Consider the following 22400-nt stretch of genomic DNA (forward strand, 5'->3'; position numbering starts at 1 on the left):
GTCGCCTCGGATTTTGAAGGCGAGAACACATGGACTTTGCGAGAACCGAGCTGTGAACAAGTTGTTGAAAGATGCAAGTGTTGTGTAGGACAACCAGAGCTTCGACACGCAGCGAGACTTCCCAATACCTCTAGCAGGCAGCCTTATGAGCACCTCCCAGATAAGATCCAGAGGAAGGGAGAGGGACGTCTTGGATGATGGACACAACCTTTTTCTCTTCTCCTCTTCTTCTTCTTGTTTCTCCATCATCGACTAGTTTCCTTCTTCTTGTATGTCTAGATCACAAAAATTTATAAAGAATCAACTCTCTTTATTTGCTTAAGAAACTTACTCAAAACTTCAAAATCTCATACATCACTCGACATCTCTATATATATGAAAACCTTAATCCTAATCCTATTAGAAATACATATACTTAGATGACTCCTAAATATATCGATCCTTATCTCTAATTAAACCATAGCTCGGTTTAGGATTAGGATAGCTCCCATCTCAAGTTATCCATTCAAGCTTAATTCAACAGTATGATTGGTAATATACAAGTTGGATTCTTGGAAATAGCCAATATTATACCCCTACAATTTTACTATGTTCAATTCATGTCAGCATACTTTTTTTTTTTCCTTATAACAGGTTTCTATTTATTTATTTTACTTTGTTCGTTTAAGCTTTTTACCTTAATAACAGTTCACCAATGGTAAAATCTATAATCTATAAAAATTGAGTCAAATGTCTCTGAACGTGATTACTTGACTCACAAGTCTCTTTGTTCTCTTTACTTAGAAACCCTAATTTGTCTTTTAAATGTTGAATTCAAGTGCTTTCTCAACTGGGGTACTGCTGAAAAGGATGCTGAGAGATCAATTTTTCTTGAGTTGGCGATATTATCTATTCTAAGGTCGGCACATTCAGGTAATCTCAATGCCCTTCTCTGTTTTACCTTACTCGATTATGGAGGGATTGAAATCCAACAGTTAAAGAACCAGAGATGTCACAGTGCAGATCAATGATGATGAAGAAATGAAGTACCAATCTCTTAAATATGCACAGCCAGAAGCTGGCTGTTTGGTAATTAAGTTTCACATGTTAATAATCAGGTTAGTTTTGATTTTATATTGCTTATATAGTCATATTAATATACTTGAAGCACCATGAGTCTTTTTACATTGATATATAACAGAGTTTAATACAAATAATATAATCTTCTCTTTTTGTATGTTTCTATGTATAAATAAACTTCAGCCTTCATCACTACTTTGTACTTCCAAACTTTTATATATATATATATATATATATATATATATATATATTTTTTTTTTTGATAAAACACTTTTATATTGTTGTCACCCATGTAATCAAAAACCAGCAGAGATTAGGTTTCATTAGCGGAAACTAATCTGATTTCTAAAACTAAAATCAAATATAAAGTAATTGAGACCATGTTAGTGAAAAAAAAACCTATAATATAAAGATGCATTTCAACAGGTTTCGTAGTTTTTTTTTTTTTTCTTTTTTTGTATAGAGGCTAAAACAAATGACCAACTCTACACATTGTGCACAAAGATTAAAGAAGGGCTAGTTACTTCTGCACCACTTTTGCTTCATATTTGCTCTCATATCAACAAGCTTCTCAAACAGTAGATGTATATAAAGACTCCTCACCTGCAAGTTTATGAAAGCCTAAATCAGACTTGAGTCGCAAGAAAATGTCTGAAACATCATAATTCATCATGATCAGTAGTCCAAACTCAACATCACTGACACATACCTGCAAGAAACAATCCACCACGATTTGTATCATCAAACCGTAACAGTTCCACAAAGCTCAATGTAAGGAAACACGTCTCTATACACATGCGAGACTGATTCCACCTTCCCCTGAATCTGACCTCCTTGACGAGTTTCCAACGCAGTCACTACACAGCAAATCTCATGTGGGCGCCCATAATATCGGCTTAAAATCACCAACTTGCCACCAAAATTGGCCATCTTAGACCATTCATAATTGAGCATACGCAAATCATAAGCGGATACACCCATCAGAGGTCTCCAAACCAATTCATTCGGATAATATACCACTATTGGATGCACAAGAGAAAACGTACGATCAACGGTATACAACAAATCTCCAACCACACAAGACGTGGAGTTCCAAAATCTCATCAGTTGACTTTCAAGTCCCCATGACTGCCATAGACCTTGTCTTGGATCGTAAGCCAAACAACAATTAAGAATCCGAAAGAATATTCTCCCCTGCATCACCACAGTATTGGAATACAAACCAATATCCCACATCGGAAGATTAGAAAGAGAAGTTTCTAATATATAAGTCAAGTCCAACTCCAATTAGTATGAGGCCTGGGATGGAGCCCAATAAATCCGTGCGGGCTTGAGTTATACCAAACGTTCCATCAAGAGTAGCATCGTCAGGGGATTGACTAGGCACAGTTTCCCAAACCCGACGCTCTACATCGTACACTTCGACCCAATCATCATCTCGTTTCTGGTAACCCCCGATTACATAAATCTTTCCGTCGATCACTCCAGCGGCTGCATAGCAACGAGCCCTTTGCATATCTGGGAGATTCTCCAACGTATGCAATCGGCAGTCGATGAAAATCGCAGTCGTTTTGGGGACGTAACCACCCATAACGTAAATCTTGTGTCCGACTGTGACGCCAGCACATCCAGGTAAGATGGGACGAAGTGTAGGGACTCTGCGGAACCGTAAAGGGAGGTTGCTACGATAGAGAATGGACCAGCTTAGGGGAGTAATCTTAAATGGTTCTCCGATCAAGGCATAAAGAACCGGTTCGGTGAAGCCGTGGAGCAAGCGCGTTGAGAAGTGCTGCGGCGAAGTGATTAGTTGACGAAAGGCTTTGCAGACGAGAGATAGGTTCGGTTGATAACATCTCGGCACGCGTGCGATGATGATCTCCGTGATATCTCTAGGAAGTTGTACTCGAGCAACCGGAGGAGGAAGATTCTCTTCTACTGTTATGTCGATCAGATGGTGAATAAGTAAATATATGTACTATGTAGTATTCTAAAATTTCCTTGTTATCTTGATTAAATTACTAATTATTTTAATCTTTACCGTTTTAAAAATAGTATATATACGATATATATAAAATAGTAGTTTTTCTCTATCTTTAATATTTTAGATTTACAAAATTATATATTAATATATAAATTTATTTTATTTTTATTTTTATTTATGTATAGTAAATTTTGGCTAGTTAAAGACGCAATTAATACCGGTTTATGATTTTGCATTCTCCTTGTATAAATAACTTTTATGTATCACTTTCAATATTTTCAGATTTAAACTATCAATTTTTATATGTTTAAATATTTTGCAAATATAATACAAAAAGGTTAGCATATAACTACTATATATCTACCTTTATCCATATGTTCTTTAACAAATTAACCATAATTATTTCCATCATTATCGTTTTCAATTTTAAATATATAATAAATATATAAATTTTGTTTTTAAGTTATTATTAAGCTATACTTTTATTTTAGATCCGGGATTATATATTATATTATATAAATAAAGATCGATATTCCAATAAATATTTTCTGATTACTAAAATAACTATGTTAATGACTAATTTATTTAGACATTAACACTTTCAATGCAATTATTAAATATTAATTAAGACTTAAGAGTAAGTTGAAGTTGACTAACTTATTGATTTTTAGTAGGGAAACTACACTTCTAAGAAGTTTTATTGAAGTATCTAGCTCCCAACATTCAATATTTAGGTGCCTAATCTATATAACGATTTTAACCCTATTGTGAAGGCTAATAAAGCTGGCTAATATTATAGGATATGGTGAGCAGTCTAATATCTATGTTTGTATATTTTTTTTTGCATAAGAAAAGAAAAAAACTAAAATGTTTTTTTTTTTGTTTGTATTTCAGTCATCTCATCCCTTAACTGATAAATCCTTAGATGTGTCATTTGGACTGTTTATTTGGTTTATGGGTTTTGAGTTTTTATTCAGTCTGGCCATGTTCATCTTTCTCTCTCTATTCTCCCTTATACAAACTTTGCTTCCTCATCGGAAATTTGAGAACCGTAGCCCTGCTTCTCCTCTCCAAGAATTGAATTCTCATCTTTATTACCGGTAGCCCAATGAACGATTAGTGTTTGATGGATCTGATAGACGTAGTTGTGATGATTTTTTGGAGGCGATAATGATTATACTGGTTGCGGTAATTACGGCTGAAAATAGTTGGTTGTGAAGTTAGATCAAACGAAGTGGCGGGCTGAAATGGAGATAGAGACGGCAGGAGTGAGTTGGATTAAATTTTTGAAGCAGTCAATCGATCAAAAGTGATAGTCATTGATGGCAACAACTATTGTCACATTTTTCTGGGTTCATTTTTTATGTATAGATAACAAAGTAATTAACAACATATATAAGATGTTAGCATATAAGTTAAACCTAAGTATTAAATTATCATGTAAATAAATATATTAATGTATAGGGTAAGATAATAACTAATTTATAGAAGTATACAAATAGATTAATATATAAACTAGTTGATACCATACATATAATAAATAATTTACCACGATAAATATAATGTTATCCCATTATTTATAGAATTATCGGATAAAATGTGATTTACAATGTTAATCAAATAAATAACCACAATGTCTTTTACTTGTTACTCGATAAGAACCATGTTTTCACCGTCAAATGAACAATATTTTCATTGTTAATGTTCCATCAACATGTTATCAAAAGATATATTAATACATATCATACTAATAAAATAGTTAGCTATCTTAAATAACAACCAAATTCACCTAAGACCTTACCTTTATTTTCTTATATTTGATATAGTAAATGAGTTAGTACGATAATTATGAATCTATCACCTTAATCAACAACTTATCGCGAAACAATATGACTTAACATGATATATCCATAAACTTATTTATACATATATTTTGTTAGCGTGCTAATCCAATAAATAATCATCTAACTGATAAATATTTTTGTTCGAACAATATCGACAGAATTTGATTTTAAAACTTATATATATATCGATATCAACATGTAAACTTATTGCGATATCATATTACTTACAACGATAAACAAATAGTTATACACTAAACTTGCAAAATATTTTACTATATCGTAAAGTGAACAGTGTTAATCTATCTAATATGAATAGTATATTAATATAAAGAGAAGTTAAAGTTTGGACCAAGAATAAATTAATGTATAAAGTATTCATACAAATCACTGTTTTTATTGTTTTTGGTGATACACTATGTTTCCAAACGGTGTAGTCGAACGCGAAAGAAACATTCTTTGATATACAATTTCAGAAACATATTAATTTTTATTTTTATAGCAAAAATAATAATTTAACATATTATATATGTAAATTATCGTGAAAACAAAATTCTATCAATCACTGATTAGTAGTGTTATCTAACTATTGCTAAGATTGTTTCTGTAATAATCTTTCCCAGGTCGGTGCTTCAGAGATTTCGTCAGAGATATATGCAGAGAATATTGATTCTCTGTATCCTGCCCTATTAATGGAAAAAATAATTGTTTTTTTCTAAATCAAGTCACAGACAGCCACATAATTTCGAGTGGATGCACGTGAGTGAACTAATTTTCTCATTATTACTTCCTTCCTTTTTTGTTTTCTTTTTAACTAAGTACTAATTTTTAACTCACCCTTTTTAATATTCATTTTCTTTAGAGCTAAGTTATATAATTTGTTACTAGGGAAATAACCCGCGCTTCGCCGCGGTTCACGGGAAAAATATATATCATTTGCTTTGTATTTTGAATACGAATTGATATTAACATCTCGAATAACAAAAATAAAATCAATGAGAATATTAGTTCATATGTTTGTAGATATTTGAAAGATAAATTCTTATGGATTTGGGCTACAATTTTACAAAGAAACAAATTGCCATATTTGTTATATTGGGTAACTATATTGAATGAGATATCTTAAATGTTACGAAATCAATACTATTGAATGATTTATTGCGTGCTTAATAAGGATGATAAATCCTATTTTTTGCTCACCATCTTCTTTTGTATATAATATTGTTCCCTTCTATTCTAATTTTTTGAATCCGCCGATATGAATGATCAAATATAAATGAATTTTATATTTATGATTGAAAGTAATACATATAAATTGTGCTTGAGTAGATGGCATAATTTATATAATTCTTAAAACTTTTAAGTTACATTAGTATATATAAAGCAATACTTAGAACAACCGTTTAGGTAAAAACTGAAACTGGGACAATGTTTTTCCCATGAAGTTATGAAATAAAGTTACAACTAATCAAAAAATGATCCAACAGACCAGTAGACTTCTATACTATTGTTGCATGGGTTGTATCTTCTTCTCCGTAGTTAGTAGACTTGTTGAAATGATAAGATGCAGCAAATTCAAAGCTACAAAATTTAATATTTTACATTGGTAAGATTATATATAAGAGAAGCAACATATTGACAAATATTGGCAATAGACAGCATATTAGAAATTACCTTATTTTGTGGTGTTGAAGTCCAGGATTGTCTGGATTTAGAATTGTCCTTGAAAATCCGCAATCATCTTCAGCATCATTGGTAATACACGGCTTCCCTAAGATGTAACATGTAGAAAGAATCGGGTCCTAGTTCTTTATCCGTTCTATAGATTCATGTCCATATCATATGTATAGAATTAAATATAGTTGTTACCTTGAAAGGATGACAATCTCCAAAACCTGAGAACACAAAAGACTGGGTTTACTTTGAATGTAGTATTGTAACCCTTTGATGTCCATTCGGTTAAGAACTTGTCAGCACTGTATCCTCTTAAATGACAGAAGATATGTTCATCCTTGTAACAGGAAACACTCTATAAGTATTCCAAAATAAAAGCAAACAATTCAATGTAGATTGAACATAATTTTAGCAATGTTTAGCAATTTACCTTCCATTAATAAGTTTGAAAACCAGAGAATTGACACCATAAGTATTACCATACTCATCCACTTTTCTAAACTCTTCTTTCATAGGACCAACATCAATAACAGAACCATAGAAATCTAGCATGACTCGCAATAAGACAAACTTTGTTAAAATTGATTACTTTAAACTTACTAAAATTATTACAACATGTTGTAAAAGAAGAACAAACTTACCATACAAATTATTGAATGGGATGACTCCTTTGAAAACATGACTAAAATCTTCAAATCGGTAATAATCTCTGGCGGACAGAGTACCTAGGATCATCATGTCTGTCTTCTCAAAATATTTTATCTGGTACTGGTGGTTGGTGTTCCGTTCTGGCAACACTGGCTTGATGACCTTGAAATCTCGAATGTTATACCATTCCCCATCATAAATATGATTAGGTACAGAGTGTTTAAAAGTCTGATAGCATATAGAAGCCTCAATCCGATCACCCTTCAATAAAATTTCAGTGTTTCATCAATTACTACATGTAAATCAATCAGTTTAATATATTAAGCAGTTCAAGTGATTAATATGTTATAGAGTTCTTAAGACTTTCGTTTAGCGCAATTACATTTAGAATTCACCTACCTACAACTTTATGTCCGACCATGATCACAAAAATTCAGTATTGCTTCAATTGCTATATGTAAATCATTCTAGAAATCGATTCAATGACTATATGGAAGTGACAAACAATTGCTATATGTAAGTTATATAGAAAATTACCCTTTGATCAGCAAGGATTAGAACCCTTTTCACCATGAACTCTCTCTTGTAAGAAATACTCAAAATCTTCACGTCTATGTTCCAATCAGTCCTCGATGGATTCAAATTGGCTATGCAATCTCTCTGCATCTCGAAATGCCTTGTAGAATATCGTGATTCCGTTTGAAGAAAAGTGTTGAAGAAGAGTATCGGTGTTTAAGGTTTTAATCGGTTTCAATTTTGCCAAATAGATTCAGAGTTGGAAGAAGATGAAAAGTCTATTAGTGAAATAATATTTATAATCATAAATCGAAATGGTGCGTCGTTTAAGTTATCAATTAAGTTTTTTTGTTTTTAATTATGATTTTGTGTGGATTTATTTAATGTAATCAAATAATATCTAATAAATTAGATTTAATTAATTTTGATTATTTTTGATAAAACATTTGTACACTAAAGAATTTTTAACACTAATCAAAATTTACATATGTATACCCTACATTTAAACCATCTGTTAATGGAATAACAATTTTAATTTAGCTAACAAATAAGCACTTGGATTAAGTATCAATTTTTAAAAACAAAAACTAATAGTTTATTAGATTTAAAATTTAAAACAACAACAAAGTAAATGCAACAGCATTCTTATTGAAGATTGAAAACAAAAGTAACATGTAAAGAGGATGCATGGTAATGCTTATTCGTGCATGGAAAGGTAAGACGTGAAACTTTACAAAGAGATCCAATTTTTTTTTGAGTTTAGATAGCTGAATATCAATGAGTCTGTTAATGTGTTCATATTCAATACATAACAGGATTTGGTGTGTCTTTCCAACCAAGGCATTTATTGGGTCTGGTATGTCTTGGATTAGTTTATCTATAATGAAAAAGAATTGAATCGACTCATCATTAAGTACACGGCTCCGCGACTATAACTATTAGAGAAGCTATTTAGAAATACATTAACTTGATTCGTTTGAAAATTTAAAAGATTGACTATATAAACCGTAATTATTCAAGACTGCAACCAAAAAAAGTGCATCCATGATAATACATATTCTTGCATGAAAGGCAAAGAACGTAAAACCGGAAATGCAACAACTTGATATGTAATTAAATGTTGTCAAAAATTTCTTTAAAGACTACGTTAAGGGTATTGTTTTGACATGCCCCATCTTCATTCGTAATCAAAATCTTCAATCCTTTCTCGTCGTCACTCAAGATAGTGCAACATATAGTTGCCCATGTGTAAAGACTGGCTTTGGTAAAAATAATCCAACGTCTGACCTTGCCTTTTATTAAGAGTAATCGCATATGCAAGAGCTACAGGAAACTGGCGACGTCTCATACGGAAAGGAAACTTTGCATCCGGCGGAGACACAAACATTCTTGGGATAAGTACTTTTTGATTAACACCGTTACCTGTTACGATCCTTACCTCTATAACATGATTAGCCATTTGAGTAACAATCAACCTTGTACCATTGCACAAACCACCTTTAGGATCTATATTCCTTAGCAACATGATAGGGGCTCCCTTCGTCAATGTTAATTCATGCTTAGGTAATCCTGAAATGTTGATACTGTTTAAAATTTCCTGCGAGTAGACCATATCGTCGAAAACACTTGTATCCGACGTTTCAATGGAATCTGAACTAAGATAACGTCTTTCTTCACCTATGATATAATTAAATATGAATAACCACAGATAATCTACTATACTTATAATATGACCAAAAAAGCATAGAATTAAATACACGTAAACAGTTACATTACATACCTGGTAGTTGAGAAAGCATATATTGATTGATTTTATCAACGTCTTCGTTCCTTGGACTAAGAATAGCTCTGCGTTTAAAGAATTTTGGGTCCTTCTCTTTAACAAAGGAATTACCATAGATTTCATGAACAATTGCGTGGATTGGATCCTCAGATGCTGTTATTAGTAAATCTTCGGGTATTTCTATTTCGACCTCGCCATCATTTGGCTCGTTGATTTTCCCATCACCAATATCCAAAAGCCACTTTGAGAACTCGGCAAGAGCAACCGATTACTCACTATTAACGCCTTTCCGTAAGCGCATATTTTCTGTAAGTTTTAAAACTTTACAACTTTGCCAAAGCAAGGATGAATTTATAGAGGCTAAAACCGTTGCGACCCTACCACCTTCAGGAATTTCAGGGAGAATCTGTCTAAAATCACCTCCCAAAACAACGACCTTACCTCCAAAAATCCTATTGCACTTGTTCATCATCGGAGCCTCGTCCCATATAATGAGCTTAGCTTCTCTTATCAATTCTGCTAGATCGGACTCTGCATCGATCGAACACATTGAATATTCGTTTACATTGATAGGTATACAAAACCTAGAATGAGTTGTCCTACCACCTTCCAATAGCAAAGCAGCTATTCCACTTGATGCAACGTTGAGAACAATATTACCTTTAGATCGAATATCAGCTCCAAGAATACTCCACAAGAAAGTTTTTCCAGTACCACCGAATCCATGCACAAAAAACATACCACCCTTGTTTTGATTCACCGAGTCAATTATTTCTTGATAGACACGTCTTTGCTCTCCAGTTAACATAGCAAACAGTCTGTTGTATTCAATTTTTTGTTCATGAGGTTTATAGGTGTTCTCATCCATGATAAGCTTGTTTTCAGTAGGATTTATCGAACTATTTGTCTGGTGTTGGCATATTTGAGAATACTGAAAGAGAAGTGCCATTCGAACGCATAAGCAATTTGATTTCCGACAAACATATGTTTCGTATTTGAGCTTGTGTTAACACTAGACCTGCATTTCAATTTGTGTAATAGAATTAATAACATTTATATCGAGGATTATAAAAACTCTCTTATAAAGACATACATAAACAATAGAACAAATATTTCATAAAATTTGATTAAGATTTCGATGTACCTTGATCATTCATGCGGTTCCTATGGAGAAATAAAATATCTTCGCATAGTATATCTCTTGTCGCGAGCCAAAGATTTAACGGAACAGATACACTCTTGGAAATCAAGAGTATCACAAATAGCTTCCTTAAGTACTTCCCAAGACTCCAAAAACTTTCTTCCTTTATCGCTGAAATATATTCTTTGTCATCATCCAATAATCCTAATGCATAGCAAGCATCTTTAAATTCTCCGTAAAGAACTCCGTTAACCGTTTTCAAGAATTCGAAACTGGTTGCACCTGGAATTTTATCAAGCAAAACTCTTAAGTAGTAAGCATCCCCTGTAGAAGGTGGTACGTACGTAATCCTTCCTATTGCAAAACTTTTTCTTTTCATTGATCTCCGCTTCCACATTTTTTCTTTTTTATACCATGCATAAGCGGTCGGAAATTCAGCATACGTTAACTTCCTAGCTTCATGGTCAAGTCTATTGCATTCCATCCATGCTAAGAATTTGCTTCCTCCATTTGTTGAACGTGACATAACATTTTCTATAGGATCATCCTCATTATAAATAACCAATTCCTGGCCAGGAAGATGGAAGGGCAATTTTTCAACAGGTGTTGTACAATAACATATCGGAGAAGCTAATATTTTCCACGTAGCTTCGCATGCTGATACATATCTTCAGAAACGCATGATTACAGTATGTTAGTGTTACCTTGAACAACAATATTATTAAATGTATTACAGTTATAAATTTACTCATCATCCTCATCATCTGTTTCTTCTTGTGTATCATTATAACCAATATCTTCTTCGTCCCTATCGCTATCATCATATCCTTCAGTTTCAGTTTCTGTTTCATCGTTTTCATGATCTTCTTCTTCTTCAGAATTACTACTTTCGCCATATCCATCACTCCCATATTCATTATCTTCCGTATCCATTATCTCATAAAAACCTTCATCTTCAACATCCTCTTCTTCTTCAGTTTGCTCATAGTCCTCATCCATTGCATCTCCTTCATAGTCAATATTATCAGTGTAAATACTATCGTCGTCAGAATCTTCGAGTTCAGAATCATAATGACGAAGAACGTTGGAAGTACATCCATTGTTGGACAGTCCATCTCGGCAAATAAACTTGAAGAGATGTTGAATATGAACGGATCTTGATTTAGACGTAGCTTGAACGATATTTTTCTGCTCACTATCGTTGTTTACATGATCCCAAGTATCAAACTTTCCTACGTGAATAACCTCTCCAATGATATCTAAAAAATAAAAATAAAAAACAAAAAATAATCAGTATGGACACAAACCCTAATGTAGAATAACATAGGAAACAGACAGAAATCATAGTTTCACTTAATCTTAAAACACATCATTAAAATAACTTACCGACCAAGTAATCATCACAATGAGTACCATCCAATATATGTTTATAATCGATAAAATCAAAATACTCTCCACCTCCAATAATCATAGCCTTCTTAATCATGGTTTGACACAAAATAATAACTTTATATCGATGAGTAGTAGTTTTGCAAGACCCATATTGATCCACCACTTTGAAATTTTCGATTTCAAGCAATCACCAACAGCATATTTAGAAATAAATCTATCATAAAGAATGCCACGGAAGGAACACTGCACCTTTAAGTAAGATTATGGTATTAAATCGTAATATTTATGAATATGTAGTTTATAAAAATAAATTTAAAAACGCATGTTATTTAGACAACAATCAAACCTGAATATCAACTAAAACCATTTCCAAACTTGGTCCAAGTTTTAAAAAATTCTCCTCCCATAAACATAACACTTTCACCTGAATTCTCCAGCCATATTTCGAAGGATTCAAACGTGATACACCATCAACAGCATGAATGTTCACCATAATGAAACCTGAATAAACATAGAAACAAATTTGTTTATGTATTGAAAATACTAACAGAATAAAATTTGTTATTACAAAGTTGAGTAATGAAAACAAAATCTAAACCTAGAGAATCGTCGGAGGTATGAAAGTTTGTACAATGAATGGTCATATATATATATATATATATACTCGTTTAATATATGTATAATTATCCTTATGAATAATGTCCTTTATTAATATGGAAATTTATCTTTAACTTATATAAATCTTTTACTTTTTATAATCTGCTCGTCTTATAGTTATCATTATAAATATGTAAAATTTATATTTAACCACTAATTACTAACATATTTATCGTTTTATAACCACTAATTACTAACATATTTATCGTTTTATATTGTAATATAAGCATATAAATTTCTGATATATATCGGTTATATATTTTAATCATATATATTTAATAACTTGGATATATACAATATATTTTGTATATATTTACTTACTTGGATATATACAATAAATATATGAATATTTTTTATTTATGGGGATTAACTTATATAAGTTAATCAAGATATTTATCTCTATCCTTTTCAGATTTAATAAATTAGACCTTAATATCTACATTCCATCGTCAAAATTAATTAGTTTTAAACCTATGTTTATTTATTAAGCTACACACTTATTGTATATCAAGACGATGTAATAAAGATTTCTTAAATATTTTGTTCAACTATATTATGAAACAATTTAATATAAACAATTCAGTAATTATCGTTTGTTTATCAAAAATCATTAATAATATGCACGTATCGAAAGAATCAATATATAAATTAAACCCAAAATAATATACCTAATCCAAAAGGTGATGTAACCAGAGACAAAAGTGTAGTATTACTTGACATTGCCTTCCAAACAACTATTACACGATAAAGAAAACAAAAATTAGAGGACGATGAACAAAGATCAATATCAAAATATAATTCCGCGAACATGATAGAAAAGTTTAGGTTTAGTTTTTTGTTTTAGTTATGGAGAGAGCATTGAAACTCTAATATTTATAGTAGTAGACGACAATTTTTTTCTAGGGTTTCAATTTAAGATGTATTTTTTATATGGACTTTTTCGAATAAGCCCATTTCATCTAAACCTTAAATTTTAAACACTCTATATCGTTTTTTTTTCAAATTCGGCCAGGGTTTTAGAAGTTCCAATTATAGGTTAAAATTTCTAATTTTTATTGTTAGGTTTTGATTAAATAAGAGTTAACTTAAACTTTTAAGTTAGGGGTATTTTTCATTAAGGGTAAAAAAGTAACCCGGATTGAACTAAAATTTCGATTTTGTCTTACAAAGAGCCGATTTTTTTTTTGTTTTAATTAATTAAGGACTAAGGAAAAGATTACAATTAAGGGTATTTTTCATTAAGGGTAACTTAGTAATATTTTTGTGAGATTGAATGTGAGCACTTTCGACTACTCCTTTAATAATATAGATTAATAATTTAAATTTACATCTACAATCCTTTTTCCTTTAGACCACCTCTATTGGTTTACACTAATGAGAAGTACTAAATCGAAAAAAATAATATTATTATATTTTATTTAATTTATTTTTTACTTTCTTTTATTACTTCAACTTTTGAATCTCTCGCATGTATCCCATTTTGTTTTAGTACTGCTTCTGACCATCCACATTGGTAAACCTTTAAGAATGTCTTAAATATAATTTAATATGAAATTTAATATTAGTTTAATCTAAACACTCACTAACTTTGTATTGATATTTCTCCCTCATTTAGGTGCTGACACGTAAGGTGTCCAAATGACCAAAATGTGTATCTGGAGACACAGTTACATCCTATTCACTTTGTTTTTTTCCTTATTTTAATTATATTTAATGTTAAAGACCCTCTATTTTTTGTGCAATGTTGAGCTGTAAGACCAGCTCCAGTGAGGAGTGCTAAGACCATCTCCATCACTGAAAACTTCAAAAAATCCTTAAACCAAAATATATATATATATATATACATATATTAAATACAATTGAACTATAAAACTAAAAATTAGTTAAAAAACAAAATATAACCAATAGATTTTAGGCATGTATTTAATGGAGTTCTTGTGAATTTTGATGAGTCTCCAAAATACCTATATTAAGAGCCTATCTTCACTCTCTTTCTTTCATTTTTTATTTTTTATTTTTTAAATATCAAAAAGTTTGTATTACAATCTCCCATTGCAGGTGCCCTAGTGAAGGGTATTACTGTAAAAAATAAAAAAATAGGAAAGAGAAAACACAAAGTTTCTCACAGATCTATTAATGGCACATTTTCTTATGCTATTTTCCAATCAAAGTACAAATGAGCTATTATTAGTGGTCTACGTTTATTAAAAAAAAACCTAAAATATAATTGTATAATTAAAAAATATATTTTTTTTTTTGGCAACTCTCACAGTTTTGAACTGCTGGAGGTGGTCTCCAACATAGCTTATTAAGCAGTTGGTGAGAAAAAGTTAGAAAGAGAGGAACATTGCTTCTTTAGACTACTTAAGAGCATCCACATCGGTGGTGGTGTCTCAATTTGTTTTTTCAAATTTATATCTACTAGGGGATAATCCGGGCTACGCCCAGTATGTGTGTTTATAAATTTTATTTTTAATGTTATTTTGTCTTTGTAAATTTTTTTTTTCTTGCAAGAATATATATATGTGTGGATAATTTTTTTGGTTCGAGTTTTTTAATGTTTTTAATTTTGCGAAATTGTTAATGTCTATATAAAAATATGTAAATATATTTTTATTATTTTGTATATTTTAAAATTTTTTGAATAGGATTAATAATATGTGGTTTGGTATTGGAAGAAGTAATAGTTTTTTTTTTCTAAGATTGCATTGAAGTATATAATGTGATATGTAAGAATAAGAAGTCTATGTGTGACCAATAAGAAAAACATCTCTATTTTATTGTAGTATAATTAGAGATTTGTTTTCCTACATATTGGACAATTTTGTCGTGTAGACAACCATGGAATTATACATTCATGGTGATAGATGTGGTTACATTTGAGGGTGTTGATATCATCTCGTCCTTCGAATGTTTCAAGGCAGATAGTGCACTCTTCATTTTCTTCATCTGTGGTTGGTAGTCTTTTGGAATTTTCTAGCTCCCCAATGAGTAGAACGATGTCTATTCTGGAATTAGCATGGAAGGTGGAATCACAGTCCTCTACCTCTTTGAAGTTGTGTCACATGAACTGCATTGAGGAATAGGAGGAACATTGTTGTCATTCTTGTAGCCACGTTCTCTTGAATCTTGTGATAAGTTAAAAGGTATTGGAGGTTGGATCTCAAAGTTGGCCACATAGGTCCCCCACCGTTTGGATTGTAAGATATTTGTACGGTGATGTTGTGTGGAGCAACATGTGGTCTTCTAATAGTGAAGTTTATTACATTGGATCTTTGCATAGTAGAACTGAAAGTTTGGTATGAAAGAGTAGATAAAATGTTTTTGGTATCTCATTAAGGTAATAAAGTTAACTGTGTTTGACTGTTATAAAAGCCACGAAGGTAAGATATATGTTTTTTTGGTGTACATAGAGCCCACTTGATGCTTTTTTGTCCTATAAGGTATATGTTTTTTTTTTGTATTTTTGTCTTGTAATTTAGTTACAATAGGCTTTTAACGTTTTTTATATATTATTATAGGGTTTTGGTTTTTTTTTTTTACCTTTTTTTTCTTTCGGTTGGCCAGTCTGGGTACTGTTTTTTTTTGTTCCATCCTTTTCTTTTTTTGATTGATTATTGTGGTCTGAGGTCATATTTCGGTTTTAAAGGCTTATATCTCCCTTCAATCTCGATGTTTTTAGAGGCATTTTGAATTTATTTTTAAGACCACCTTCACTGTGACTCTCTTCTTTCGTCAACTTGGCACTAAGGTAACACAAAAAATTGTTGAATTTTTAGGAGCTCTTGTTTAATATCCAGTTCTTTTTGTTTTTTTTTTTTTTTTTTTTTTTTTTTTTAAATGTATATGTATAAATATCTTCTAGTTTTAGCTCAGTTCTGGGAATTTGGTAAAGGTTTAAATGAGTTTAGGTTCTCGAGCTCTCGTCTAATATTCTATTCTCCAAAGTTTCATTATTGGAGGTTGTGCTTTTGTTTAGTATTAAACTGTTTTGTTTGAGGAGATTGATTCTTATTCATGAGTGTTGTTTTGAAACACGAAAATGGTGAGTTTAGAACTCTCTATATAACTCTTTTTGAGATTCAATTCTCTATCATTCCTAAGCTATTGAAGCTATTGTAGGTGGTCTAGCAGAAATAAAACAAAACGGAGAATGGTCTCACATGATATCACTGTCAAGCGGAGAATCTGAGGTAAGATCTGTGATGTATTGCCACACCGCCTGAGACCAGCACTTAACTGGTAGACATAAAATGAATCATATGTCGTTCATTCCTGTAGCAGAAATTTGACTTTCAGAATTCAGGATTAGATGATTCAGAAATTCTCATTATACATAAGAACATAAGCAACATAATAATTTCTATAAAAACAGGGGAAACTAACTGCAATTCTTAAAAACTGTCTCGTACTTGTTCGTATATATTTTTCCAGGATCAGTTTAGCATCTTATAATTGTTCATCATAACGTAGGAACTAAATGATGATTGGCAAAGACAAGCATCAGGGCTGCTCGTCTCAATTCCGACAACATTTGTTGTTTTTTTTTTGGTTCGTTTCTTTAGAGTTGTTGTTAGAATTCCAGAGTGATTCAAAGACTTCGTCATGGCTGAACCTGCAAATTGAAGGATTTAAAATGTTTGGTGAGAGTTTATTTTTATTTGCATTGGATTTTCTTTATTTGGTTTGAATGATTGTTAAATAGTTTTGTGTGTTTCTTACATTGGGATTCTTTGATGGTGACTTTGCCCATAGTGTATGTATATTCTAGACCTCCAGCCTGGACCATTTCGAGCAAAGTGTTAGTATATATTATCTTTCTTTGGAAGTAAGTTTAGAAGTTTACCGTTGGTGTTTGGTAGTTCATTGTAGATTTCCTTGTAGACTATATTTCTAACTCCACCTGTTTGTGGGTCTTCTCCTTGTAGAATGGTTAGGCCATTAGGTGCGGTAACTCTAGAAAGAGCAACGTAGAGTTGTCCATGGCTGAAAACCGGATTTGGTAAATAGAGGACAACTGTTTTCAAGCTTTATCCTTGACTTTTGTTAATCGTCATGGTGTAGCAAACTCTTACTGGAAACTGTCGTCTCCGAAGTGTGAATGGATGGTCTGTTTGTGTTTGTGACAAAATGATCCTTGGTATGAATACCTTTTTACCAACATGTGTTCCTGTTACTATTTCAGCTTCTATCACCCTTTCTCCTAAATTAGTGACAATCATTCTTGTTCCATTGCACATACCTTCCTTTGGATTTATGTTTCGCAGGAGCATTATAGGGACTCCTTTTTTAGGCTGATTTTGTGCTTTGGCAAACCTGGAAACTCTAAATACTCTACCGGGTAAAGTGCTTCATAATCTGCTCCATCTGTGTCTGCTTTTCCAATGCTATCTGAGCTGAAGTATTCTTTTGATTCTCCTTTAACCTTAGATAACATGTATGCATTTATATCATCTACATACTCATTCCGTGGAGTGAGGATTGCTCGTTCTGTCAAGTATTCAAAGGTGGTCTGGGAGATTTTATTTCCTGGATATGCTGCCTCAGTGATTAGTTGGAGGTGATTTCCTTTTTACTCTATAAAAAAAGAACTATGCACTTGCACGAATTCACCATCACCTTTATCGATAATATCATCTGTTTCGCATGTTGGTGCATTTCCATTTCCAATATTTAATAGCCTAGCCGCAAACCTTGTCTTTGAATGGTGTAATCTCATGTTTTTTTCTAACACAAAATACTTTGCAGGAATTCCATAAATATGAGTGGCTTATAGCTGCAAGTACCGTATCTGCTCTTGTTCCATGTGGTATGACCGGTAGTATCTGCCTAAAAACTCCTCCAAGAATTACGGTTTTCCCACCAAATGGTTTTTCGCTTGCTAAACATTCTTCAGTGGAGAGCAAGTCTCTTAATGTTCTATCTAGTGCCTCAAATGTGTGGCGATGTGACATCAGTGCTTCGTCCCATATCATCAAATCTGTTTTGATTAGTTGCACCGCAAGCATTGTTCCTTTCTTAATATCACATATTGAATCTTCAGGAACAATTAGGGTTTTCACAAATAATAAAAGCCGCTTCTTCCTCTTCTTTAGTTCAACGCTTCTTCTTTATTTCTTCTTCATGTTTCTATCTTTCTACTTCATTATGGTTCGATGTTGCTATTTTGCTACCATCTAAAGATACCCCTTTTTGCTAACTATGAAGTCAGGTATACCTTTTTTGCATCTCTCTCTTCCTCACTTTGCATCTCTCTCCTCCTGATCTATTATTTTCTGATTTTATAGCAAAGATTTCAAAGAAAAAGAAGATCTTGGCAAATCCGCTGGTTTCTCTATCCCACCGCCACCGCTTCACCTTATCCCACCGCCACCGCCACCGCCATTCCTCCGCTGTCTTTTAACTACAACGCAGCTCTTCTAATTGATGAAATCCAGATTGCTAAAGAAAAGGCACAAGAGTTCTCTACTCAATAGTGTTGATAATGGTGCTTCTTATGATTATAGTGACAGATCTAGTATTTAGCTCATCTGGTTTGTTCTTTCAAAGAGAAGATGTATTGAAAGCAACGATGTTTGTCTATTTTGGTTTAGGTTGATATTGTAGATATTTAATTTTGGTTTGTAATCTTAACCGATTTGATCCCGTTTGTATTTAGAATTATTTACTATTTTAAAAGAAAAAGAATTGTATTTTTGTTTAATTAATTTGAATAAAAAATTACAAATTTTAATAGTCGGATTTATTTACATTAATTATAAATTTTACTTTTATTTCGAAATAAATATAATTATTGTAAATTAATTTCATTAATTTTATATTTTATCATTTTCGTAGGAAAATAGTAAGAGTTATTTGGTAGGAAAGTGGAAGTAATGTATTTACTACAACTATTTTGGAAGGAAAATGGTAAATAAAATTCCTTCTATTTTCCTACGAAATTTCCTACACAAAATATTTTGAAGGTTTTTCGTAAGAAATTTCGTACGAAATTATGACCAGGAACGATTTCCTACGAATATTTTTATAGGCAAATTCCTACGATATTTGCGGTAGGAAATCGATCTTTTTCTTGTAATGTATAACTCGTCAATAACCCGTGCCTCGGTGAACCGGGTGGGTTTTATTTTGGAAATAAAATATAGAGTTTTAGTTATTTTTGGAAGCTATAGTTTTTTATTTCATATCAAAATGGCACACAAACACGATTAAAATAAGTTGTTGTGAATTGTGCATGTTTTATTAGTGGTCTTTTCGTTGTATACTTGGATTAAAAAAATTATATCACTTTATTTTTATTGTTAATTTTTATATTTTGTTAAATTTGACACTGTATAGATAAATTTTAATCAATTGACCCGTGGTCAAACCTGCTTAGCCCAATAACCCGAAACGTAATCTGGTTTAAAAACATTGGTTAGATAGTACCTGAAAGAACCCATCCCATTTTTTTTTTAAACATGCAAATCGAATTAACCCATTTAAAGCAAACCAGACAATCTCACTAACACAAACCAATCAACGTAACTAGCGGAAGACTTAATAAAAATCCAATTAAACAAGATATACTAGGGACAAGGAAAATTCTGTAACGCTCGTGTCTGGAAATCCGGGTGGTGTCGATCGACACTGTGGTTGGGTGTCGATCGACACTAGTATTTCTGGTTTGACGGTTTAAGTTTTAAATCGTCGGTTCAATTGAGGCTTGGTTTGGGTTGATTAACCCTAGGTCGTGTTTAAAAGAGGGGAGGTCGTGTGTTGTCTCTTCCCAGCCGCTTTTTAACACTTCCAGATTGAGAAAAAGGTTATAGAGCTTCTGAGGGTTTTGTGAGTCTTTGGTGGTGCTTGGTGGTGTTCTTGGTGGTTTAAGGCTAGTAGAGGCTAGATCAGTGTTGTGTGGTGTTAGAGGAGACAGATCCTTCCTTGTTCTTCCTTGTTTTCGTTGCTGTTCTTCTTGTTAAAGAGGTGAGTGCATGACCAGGCTTATCTAAGCATGTTTGATCTTTATTTTAGGGTTTTGATGATTGTTTGATTGATTTCCTTTGCTTGTTTGGCTGTTTATTTGATGATTGATGCCTGTGGAATCCTTTGTAGACTCGTTCTTATCGTGGTGGTCTTTTGGAGAAGAGATCCAGTGAGAAACGCAGTTGGAGCGTCTGCTGAGAGTCGGTGTCGATCGACACCAAGGGTGGGTGTCGCTCGACACCAACGTTTCATCGCGCGAGGATAACTGCGTCTTACGATTGGAGTGTCGAGACCGGTGTCGTCCGCGAGGGTCGACAGCGAGTATCGATCGACACCAGTGGAGGGTGTCGATCGACACCGATAGTCAGAAGCGATTCTGGTTTATCTTTTATTGGTTGTTTGGTTCTTTTACTTGGATTATGGTTGAATGTGCTTGTGTGTATAGCCAGTGGTGGTATGATTGCCTCACTAAGTATTTATGAAATACTTATGCATCTCTTTCTTTGATGCAGGTAAAAGCAAAGTGTGATCCGTGGAATCATGGCGAGGAGAGGAGGATGATATAGGCGCTCATTGGTGTTTAGATGATTGTAGGTTTTGTTAGGATGCTAGAATGGAATTTAGAAGCATGTTAGGATGAATTCGTTTCTGGAATATTTATGGTTGAACTTGTTGGATTAATGGAATGGTTTGATTGGAGTTTTATTTAAGTCTTCCGCTGGTTACGTTGAGTTGGTTGTGTTAGTAAAATTGTCTGGGTTGCTTTAAATGGGTTAATCTGTATTGTTTGCATGCAAGTAAAATATAAAAAAAAATTGGGATGGGTTCTTTCAATTTGGTATCAGAGCATTTACGGTTCTAGGACGAGATTTAATTGATAAAAATTGTGATGTGATGTGTGAATTTCATTGATGAGGAATGATGATGTGGATTGCATGCTGAATGATTGTGTGTGTAATCAATTGTGTGAGCATGGAGACCTAGATCATCCTCTCGAGCCTTCAATGAGATTCCACGGTAAGTGTGTTGTTTGGTGATTTGTTTGGTGTTCTTAGCCTTCTGTTGTGTTGCAGATGGTTAGAGGTGGAGCTGTCGGTCGTGGTCGTGGTCGTGGTCGTGGGCGTGGTCGCGGTGGGGGGCGTGGTATTGCCTCGGATAGCGACACGAGTGTGGGCCGAAGTGCTACGGCCGATGTTGTTAGTGAGTCCCAGACGCATCAGGACGGGCCCGTGGGTGCTGAGAGTGTGAGTGACGTGAGAGCCGGTTCGTCCGGGAACGGTACTAGTGTTGTTGGGAACCCGGTCGGGGGTGTTCCAACAGGTGAAGCCCAGGGTCAGAATGATCGGCTTGCGGATTTACTGACGCAGCTCTTGGAGCGGTTACCGGGTGCGGTACCGCCGGTGCAGGCTCCTCTTGGGCCTGGTGTGCAGGCTCCTCTTGGGCCTGGTGTGCAGGCTCCTCTTGGGCCTGGTGCAGCCTGTTGTTGGGGTTGTACCGCCTGAGGGGGTAGGTGCGGTGGTCGAGCAGCCGTACTACCTGCGGATGTTGGAGCAGCTGCAGCGGTTCGGGATGTCCTTGTTCTTCGGAGGTTCCGACCCGGCTGTAGCGGATGAGGATGTCCTTGTTTTTCGGAGGTTCCGACCCGGCTGTAGCGGATGAGTGGCGGGTGCGATTGGAGCGGTATTTCCAGTCGATGAGGTGCCCGGAGGCGTATCGGGGTGGTGCTAGCCAAGAGGGGGCAGG

General features: G+C 33.4%; 3 protein-coding genes and 1 long non-coding RNA gene across 5 annotated transcripts in view; 1 reads left to right on the forward strand and 3 right to left on the reverse strand.

The window, feature by feature from the left end:
• The window catches only part of LOC17898992 (putative F-box protein At1g47790), a 1179-nt gene extending 933 nt beyond the window's left edge, over window positions 1–246 (reverse strand). Inside the window, exon 1 of the mRNA XM_023788705.1 lies at window positions 188–246. Within this exon, the coding sequence (XP_023644473.1) occupies window positions 188–246 (59 nt within the window). The remainder of the gene's footprint in view (window positions 1–187) is intronic.
• A 1554-nt stretch (window positions 247–1800) lies between these two features.
• On the reverse strand, window positions 1801–7869 carry LOC17898972 (F-box/kelch-repeat protein At2g29830). The gene is made up of 6 exons (XM_023788706.1): window positions 7741–7869; window positions 7197–7464; window positions 7009–7100; window positions 6803–6910; window positions 2403–3034; window positions 1801–2275 (listed from the first exon to the last, which is right to left on the reverse strand). Exons 1-6 carry the CDS (start codon window positions 7867–7869, stop codon window positions 1801–1803), a joined length of 1704 nt encoding a protein of 567 aa, XP_023644474.1.
• A 1063-nt stretch (window positions 7870–8932) lies between these two features.
• LOC17899045 (ATP-dependent DNA helicase pif1) lies at window positions 8933–10451 on the reverse strand. Its single transcript, XM_023788707.1, has 3 exons — window positions 9870–10451; window positions 9500–9743; window positions 8933–9396 (listed from the first exon to the last, which is right to left on the reverse strand). Exons 1-3 carry the CDS (start codon window positions 10449–10451, stop codon window positions 8933–8935), a joined length of 1290 nt encoding a protein of 429 aa, XP_023644475.1.
• A 6131-nt stretch (window positions 10452–16582) lies between these two features.
• Window positions 16583–19310, forward strand: LOC111832653. Of its 2 annotated transcripts, XR_002835563.1 has the most exons (6): window positions 16583–16737; window positions 16815–16885; window positions 17166–17335; window positions 17448–17832; window positions 17960–18252; window positions 18441–19310. It is a non-coding gene; the product is annotated as an uncharacterized LOC111832653 (long non-coding RNA). The 2 variants fall into 2 exon arrangements; XR_002835562.1 differs by having other exon boundaries at window positions 17166–17832.
• Window positions 19311–22400: the final 3090 nt, after the last annotated feature.

The sequence above is a fragment of the Capsella rubella genome, unplaced genomic scaffold (genome assembly GCF_000375325.1).
Source record: "Capsella rubella cultivar Monte Gargano unplaced genomic scaffold, Caprub1_0 scaffold_1, whole genome shotgun sequence".
Lineage (NCBI taxonomy): Eukaryota > Viridiplantae > Streptophyta > Magnoliopsida > Brassicales > Brassicaceae > Capsella > Capsella rubella.

Excerpts from the sequence above, each read along its gene's own strand:
- LOC17898972 (XM_023788706.1), bottom strand. The coding sequence starts at position 7,869 with ATGCAGAGAGATTGCATAGCCAATTTGAATCCATCGAGGACTGATTGG. Across the intron at positions 7,101-7,196 it reads CCCATTCAATAATTTGTATG|ATTTCTATGGTTCTGTTATT; the intron begins GTAAGTTTGTTC and ends GAGTCATGCTAG. Across the intron at positions 2,276-2,402 it reads GCTACTCTTGATGGAACGTT|TTCCAATACTGTGGTGATGC; the intron begins TGGTATAACTCA and ends TATTGGTTTGTA.
- LOC17899045 (XM_023788707.1), bottom strand. The coding sequence starts at position 10,451 with ATGGCACTTCTCTTTCAGTATTCTCAAATATGCCAACACCAGACAAAT. Across the intron at positions 9,744-9,869 it reads AAGGTGGTAGGGTCGCAACG|TGGCTTTTGGATATTGGTGA; the intron begins GTTTTAGCCTCT and ends GAGTTCTCAAAG. Across the intron at positions 9,397-9,499 it reads TATGCTTTCTCAACTACCAG|GTGAAGAAAGACGTTATCTT; the intron begins GTATGTAATGTA and ends ATTATATCATAG.